Below are 7,464 nucleotides of genomic sequence, written 5' to 3'. Positions count from 1 at the left end.
TGGTATTTCTCCAGTTTCTCATGTTCCTTCTTCCTGATGTTCCCATCTCTTGGCACTGCCACATCCACCACAATGGATTTCCTCTGTTCTTTATCCACCACTACAATGTCTGGTTGCTTCGCCATTACCATCCTGTCAGTCTGGATCTGGAAGTCCCACAGGATCTTTGCCCTCTCATTCTCTACCACCTTTGGAGGTGTTTCCCATTTTGACCTTGGGGTTTCCAGTCCATATTCTGCACACATGTTCCTGTATATTATTCCAGCCACTTGATTGTGGCGCTCCATGCATGCTTTCCCTGCCAGCATCTTACACCCTGCAGTTATGGATTGTTGCTGGATTGTTTCACACACCTCTTTGCACAGCCTACACACACACACACACACACACACACACACACACACACACACACACACACACACACACACACACACACACACACACACATATATATATATATATATATATATATATATATATATATATATATAATGTATATATATATATAATGACTTTTTAAATTCCTTACTACAGAAAAACAAAAACATTTTTGTATCTAAAACCCAAAAAAAACAAGTGAAAACCATGAACAGAGTTGAGTCAGATTGGTTTTGGTGGCGCGCCCTCTTGTGGTCACTTTACGCCTCGTTTCTGAATTTCATTTTTTCTGAATCACGACTTTTTGGTGACCGGAGCGAGCTGGTTTCGTGCTGCCTTCACGTACACTCGGAAATGTTTGTTCAGTAATCTGATGCAAAAAATAAATAAATCAATATACCAAAAATTTGTAGCTGTCAATCACGTTAAATGTGCTCAGATATGTTTTTATGTTTTTTCCTGAAATTGTTATTTTTGGTCCTTTAATAACATTTAAAACATAATTATTGTATTTTTTCTGTTTTTGCGTATTATTAATTAAAAATGAGAAAAGAGATGGGGGGGGGGGAGTCAAACCTCAAATGTCCCACGGGTTTGAAAGCATCATTTTGCCGCAACATTAGCCAGTCATCTGTCGGAACCGGAACCACAGAGTTCGGGTGTGCACGCAGTTTCTGATCCTCATGGACGCGCAGCAGAGCCCCGTGGAGATGAAGGATGCTCCGCGGGATGCAGCGGATGCTGAGACCGATGTGAGCGAGGCGGAACGGGAGAGGGAGCCCATGACCGGGACCGGGGGGGCAGACGCCGATGAGGGGGCTGCGTCTGACGGGCTGATGGAGCCGCCGGCAGCGGAGGCGGAAAAGAACGGGACCGTGAAGCTGAAGGTCCTGGAGGAGGATGAGGAGCAGACGAAGTTCACGGGGCTGAACAAGGAGGAGCTGCTGAGGGTGGCTGGGAGCCCGGGGTGAGAGCTCTTTGGACCGGTTCTGCGCGTTGGTTCTGATGATGTGACGGGGTTCTGCAGCTGCAGGTTCCTAGTGTCTGAGCTGCTGTCGGTTGAGAACATCATGTTCCTGAAGGTCCAGCTCCGCTGATGTGTTTCCTGCACATCTTCTCCATTTCAAACGGTTTAATTTGTCATTAATCCCACCAGCTGATCAAAGCCAAAGTATGGGGGGTGGGGGTGGGGGGTGCTGAAATAAATGTGTGTCCTCCAGATCAAAGATCCTCTATTGACAGGACTCCCATCCCTCATGGATCATTGCTCCTCTTCTGTTGTGCTCTTTAGGAGAAAAACTGAACATCATTTTGGTTAACATCTTTAAAATGCTGAAAAAAGCTCAAATTTGCATTTTATTTGGTTTCACTCAGTTAAAAGTGGCAGAGACACTAAAATCAGTGCAACTTCCTCCATAAACCTCTTTTTGCTTTCCGCTTTACGGCTGTTACAGCATATTAAACCTTCATCGGCTCCTTGTTTAAAGACTCACTCTTGTTTTTAACATCCAGCTGATTCCAAAGTGGATCCTGTGTGCCGCTGAAATACATTTACAGTTTTATAGGATTTACTTTTGGCTCACAGGTGGACATTAGGAGAGTAAAGGATGGTGCACTTCTCGGTTCTGCTGAATCGGATCTTCACGCTCATTCGCCCTCACGTGTCACTGAACGCTCCAGAATCCGGAAGGAGGGTTTTCGGCCCGTCTGTCTGACCTAAATGGTGCTTTGTTGGTGGTTAATTATAAACACAGAGATGTTCATGAAGCTGAGGGATGTTTTTGCTTTTATTCCTTATTTGTCGTTTTGTGGAACAGAACATTCTCCCGCTTTATAAATATGAATGAAACCTTGTCATCACCAGCTTCTGTTACAGGGAGGGTTAGGATCTGGAGGACAGACTAAGGACTAGCCTCCTCCACGGTGGTTAAATGTACCCCCTAACAACAGGAAGAAGGTTCAAATCCCGGTCGGGTGGTCTCTCCGTGCATGGGTGGCGTCTTCCTCTGGTACTTTGGCTCCAGGCGTCCAGAAACCCGTTTCCTGGGTTGATCTGTGACTCTAAATTGTCCTCTAGAAGTTTGTGGTCCTGTGATGGTTACCTGTCCAAGGTGGGGATGGATAGACTAATAGAGGGGAAAAAACTACAGAAAATCTACCCGGTAACTGGGGATTTAAAATGAGTCTTTAAAACAGTTTCTTTCAATCGAACAACAGAAATGACCTGTTTTCCGCTCCTGCTGCCTCCAGGTGGGTGAGGACCCGCTGGGCCCTCCTGTTGGTGTTCTGGATCGGCTGGTTGGGGATGCTGGTGGGGGCCGTCCTCATCATCCTGCGGGCCCCGGTCTGCAGGGAGCTGCCCCCCACCGACTGGTGGAACGAGGGCCCGCTGCTCCAGATCAAGAACCTTCAAGCCTTCAGCGAAACCAGGGACCTGAAAGGTGGGTCCGCCCGCCCGTCCCCCTCGTGGTCCCCCTGGTGGTCCCCCTGGTGGTCCCCCTGGTGGTCTCCTGCATTCTCCTGCAGTTTGGTTTTCACTGAGCGGCCCAAAGTTCTGGTTCTGAAGAAGACGAATGTCAGAGTTCAGGATCAGCGGTTGAGCCAAAAGAATTCTGGCTTCTTTTTTCAGGTTTATCAGGATATCCACAGGAAGATTTGGAACTATTATGGGATGGCCACTAAACCTACGACTTGGCGGCCGTTTGGTGGCAAAGTGTGAAATTTGTCGACTTTTAACATTTTTTCCCACAATATGGATGAGGAAAACTTTTGTTAGAGCGATCTTCACAAAATTGAAGTCTACAACCACAACAACAGTTTTACTGACCTTTGACCTTTGATGCAGGCATCTTGTATTTTACAACAACAAATACTCTTTAGTAGCGACAAAAAAACCTTAACTCCCCCAAGGGATTTAGATTTATTGCCTCCCAACTGCTCGAGCATCAGTGGGAAGCTACTTGGGGGGGTGGGGGGGGGGGGGGGGGGGGGGTATACAGACCTTTGAACAGCGTCACCGTGGCGATCCCACAAAACTGCTGTTTCCCTGTAGCTCACACAGTTTGTACAGGAATACTGTGAAAATGTAATACATGAATTGCTGGCTTAAGCTGAACAAAACGAGATGACACACGATATGAACATATTAGGAATGTGGGCGTGGCTAACGAAAAACCTCCGTTGCCAGGGTAATCCAAAATCTTTGCAGAGTCTTCTGAGAATGACATCGACTTGTTCGTCACTCCCAGGCGACCAAAACGTTAAATGGTTGCTACGGAGATAAAACCAACAGGATAGCCGCCATTTTGAAAAAAAGTGTCTTTTTTTAAATAATTTGTCACCAAAAGGGGGGCGATGGGGGGGCCGGGTGGTGCCTGCAGACGATACAACACCGCCCTTGGCTAAATTTTGTTTTGTTTGTCAATTGAGTGTTTGGCATTTTTACCATTTATTGAGCTTTTTTTCACTCAAATATAATTGTAATTTAACAGTGAAATCCTTTGTTAAACTGACAGGAAACAGAAAAACCTTCACAATAAAAGCAGAGGTTTTGCTCAAAAACTAATAAAATAAAAAAATTCAACCTTTACATTGATTTGGAAAGGGAGAAAGTGCTGTTGCTCTGGGGTTTTAATCATTTTATGAACAGAATTTTACATATTTAGTGGGAATGTGGCTAGAAACTTTTGTCACAGGGGAAGAGAATAAAAAGTTGACTTAAAAATAAACAAAAAAAACATTGAAATGATCCGAAGAGAATTTGGGGGAAATGCAGGATATTCGAAAAAATGATGACCAATACAGAAAGAGCTTTAAAATAATCGGGAAATTATGCCAAACCTGTTCAGAAATGGAAGATCAACAGACCCAAAGGACCTCCAGTTCTTCAAACAACAACATCTAGAACCTCAAAGGTACTTCAACAATAAAAGAGTGACGATGATGACACCTTCTCTGTCTTTGTCAGGTTTGGAGCAGAAAGTCAGCACCTTGTCGGGGCTGAAACTCAAAGGTCTGGTGATCGGTCCGATCCACGCCGCTCCGGCTGATGATCCAATGAACCTGGAGTTCGAGGAGATCTCTCCGGAGTTTGGGAACCTGGAGCAGTTCAACAGCCTCCTCCAGACGGCTCATAGGAAAGGTGAGACGTGTGCTGGAAATAATTCCAGAGACGGATAAAGAGATACTTTCTTAACGCAGAAGATCATGATTCTGATCTCCATCACTGATTTGGACCGATCGCGTCACACGTTAAACGGACTCCTTTTCCTTCTCCGTCCAGGTGTTTTTGTGGTTTTAGATTTGACTCCAAACTACCGGGGATCTTCTGGACCCTGGTTCTCCAGCGCCAGTGTGACTAATGTGGCAGAAAGACTGAAGGTGAGACAGGATGGCCGCCGAGCCTCATAAAAGAAGCAAACGCTGAAGCCGTGGCCCCTGGTGCTCCACAGAGTTACTGAATCGTTTCATTATGAAGTTATTGATGAGAAGAATCTCTGTCTTCAGTCTGCGCTCGTCTTCTGGCTCAGTGAAGGAGTGGACGGCATCCAGCTGCCGGGGGTCGAGGATTTGGCCCGCATGGTTCCTTCCCTCTGGACTGACATCCGGGCCATCGTCCAAAACGGGACTGACAAGTATCCCAACAAGAGGTCAGAGGCTGGATGGATGGATGGAGGGAGAGAGGGAGGGAGGGAGAGAGGATGTATGGATGGAGGGAGGGAGGGAGGGGGGGTGGATGGATGAGAGTACAATTAAAATCAAACTTTATTTATCAAGCACACAATGTAACACAAATATTTTATTTATTTAAAAAAATTACCGGTAACTTAAAAAAGTTATTACACTTACAGTGGTCGATATCACTGGACAGATAAAACGATTTTAATAGATAAAAGAAAATGAAACAAAATGAAATAAAGCAAAAAAAAAAAAAAATAATAAAACAAAGAATATGTTTAACCAAAAGCACACATAAAAAATGTAAATATCAAACAAGTATATTCCTAGAAATCAGGAACTCTGGGAGGCTGCTCCACAGGAAAAGTCCTTCATAACTGAATGAAGCCTCTGTGTGAGTTTAAGATCTAACTTTAGGAATGACTGAGAGTCCTGAACCAGAGAACTTCTGGGTCCACAAGAGCTCATACTGGAAAATCAGAGATATGATGGCCTAAGAACGCGAAACCATTTATCAACCAATAAAACTACTTTAAAATTAAACCTTAATTGCATAAATGAGAGATTATAAATCAGGTGTACTGTTTTCCCGCCCCCATCTCCCTTTTAGTAGTAGTTGATGGTTGAGGGTTTGATATCCTCCAGGGCAGGGCATTACAATAATCTAGAAATGGGCGGTCTCTGGCATTGCTTTGACATTACAAAGAAAGTCCTGTTTTTGATGTGTTTTCAATAATCAGAGTCCTGATCGGAGTGACGGAGGCATCCTCTGCTGAAACCGTGTCGGACCTTCTCTCCTCAACCGGAGTGGACCTGCTGCTCTCCGGCGTCCTCTCTGCCTCCGACCAGACTGAGCGTGCTCACAGCGTTCAGGTGCTGTATTCCAACCACAGTCAGACCAAGCTGGCCTGGAGCCTGGAGGCCCCGCGGGACCTGAGCCGCGATCTGGTCAAAGTGAACCAGCTGCTGCTGCTGACGCTCCCCGGGACGCCGGTGTTCATCGGCGGAGACGGGATTGGGCTGAAGGACGAGGTGAGGCAAACAAAGCTGCGACAAACATTATTAAAAGAGATGTTTATGCTGTCTTATTAACACTTCTGTGTTACAGGACATCAAGGTAGTCTGGGACTCTGAGACGGAGCTGAATTCCTCTCTGCAGGTAAACACGATAAGGAGCCCTTCTATTCAGAAAGGGTTCTCAGAAAGAGGTCCAAGTTTTGGTTTTTGCTCACGCTGTGTGTCCTCTCTGCCTGCAGGGCGAGCGAGGCGAGCGCAGTTTTTTCCAGTCCATCAGTGAACTGCGCGGAAAAGAGCGCTCCCTGCTCTTTGGGGACTTCTCCCTCCTCTTTAACTCTTCCTCCTCCCTGGCGTACCTGCGCTTCTGGGATCAGAGCACCCGCTTCTTGGCTGCTTTCAACTGGGCGGCGGAGGAGGTGGAGCTCCAGCTGAGCGGGGCGGGGCTTCCACACCACGTCACAGTCGTCCGGAGCACCAACACCAGCGCTCTACCCGAAGAGAGCAGCGTGGACCTGCGGAAGCTGCGTCTGGGGTCCGGACAGGCCGCCCTCGTCCGGTTCCCCCATGATGGATAAACGCCGACAGAGTCACGAGAAAGGTCACTGGAAAGGTTAAATGCATGAAGATGTAAGCTGTGTGACTTCAGGAGAACACTTCCTGCCACCATCAGCGTAACTTGAGTCAACCTTCAGTTGGGATTCTGCTGATTTGAACCATTTCTTTATTGATCTGTGGCTCCTCCTCCTTTAATGTTTTTTTTAAGTCAGTCAGAAAGCTGATTCAGTCCATGACATGATCCCACTGCCTCCAAAATAACATTCCCAACATTCCTGATCCATGCCCATCCAGGAATCTCAGATTTATTTGAAAGTTTCTCTGCATTGTTCCTCCTCTTCCTCCTCTTTTAAGATCTGCAATCTGAAAAACTGCCATTTCTACAGAGATGGAGCAGAAACTGGAAGTCTGACAGCAGCAGGAAACACTCAAACAACCCATTTGCAGTGTCACCTTCTTTGGCTTTCGGCTGCTCCCCTTAGGGGTCGCCTCAGCCAATCGTCTGCCTCCTTCTAACCGCACCCCCAGCATCCTCTTCGCTCACACCATCATTTGGGATTTGGCTTTGATTTCATGCATTTAACCGGGTTTTGGACCTTCTGGTTGCAGAATTTTCTGGTTCATAAAGATGAAATATTGTCAGTGGGTCAACTTCCATGTGACTGAGCGGAAGAGTATCTATATGTGATGTGCTCACTGTTTGTGTTGTACATTCAACAGAAAAAATAAAAACAAAAGATTTCAAGCATAACTAAAGAAAAATGTCTTCTTGTCTGTTTTTTGTGTGTTAAACTGTTGTTTAAAGACTAAAGTATATGTATAATACAGAATCTATTG

General features: G+C 45.9%; 1 protein-coding gene across 2 annotated transcripts; it reads left to right on the top strand.

Moving 5' to 3' along the window:
* Positions 1-963: 963 nt before the first annotated feature.
* LOC101167257 (4F2 cell-surface antigen heavy chain) lies at positions 964-7,383 on the top strand. 2 transcript variants are annotated; one of them, XM_023951364.1, is made up of 8 exons: positions 964-1,345; positions 2,629-2,819; positions 4,346-4,519; positions 4,661-4,758; positions 4,885-5,027; positions 5,796-6,087; positions 6,164-6,214; positions 6,321-7,383. In XM_023951364.1, the coding sequence occupies exons 1-8, from the start codon at positions 1,062-1,064 to the stop codon at positions 6,645-6,647; spliced, it is 1,560 nt and encodes a 519-aa protein (XP_023807132.1). In that variant the 5' UTR covers positions 964-1,061; the 3' UTR covers positions 6,648-7,383. The 2 variants fall into 2 exon arrangements, with proteins under 2 accessions (XP_023807132.1, XP_023807131.1); XM_023951363.1 differs by having other exon boundaries at positions 966-1,345; positions 6,312-7,383.
* Positions 7,384-7,464: the final 81 nt, after the last annotated feature.

The sequence above is a fragment of the Oryzias latipes genome, chromosome 22 (genome assembly GCF_002234675.1).
Source record: "Oryzias latipes chromosome 22, ASM223467v1".
Taxonomy (NCBI): Eukaryota; Metazoa; Chordata; class Actinopteri; order Beloniformes; family Adrianichthyidae; genus Oryzias; species Oryzias latipes.
The sequence above is the reverse complement of the archived record's forward strand: the minus strand, read 5'-3'. Positions and strand labels throughout refer to the sequence as shown.

Coding starts and splice junctions, on each gene's coding strand:
- LOC101167257 (XM_023951363.1), top strand. CDS start 1,062: ATGGACGCGCAGCAGAGCCCCGTGGAGATGAAGGATGCTCCGCGGGAT. Junction 1,346..2,628: donor AGGGTGGCTGGGAGCCCGGG/GTGAGAGCTCTT, acceptor TGCTGCCTCCAG/GTGGGTGAGGACCCGCTGGG. Junction 2,820..4,345: donor CGAAACCAGGGACCTGAAAG/GTGGGTCCGCCC, acceptor TGTCTTTGTCAG/GTTTGGAGCAGAAAGTCAGC.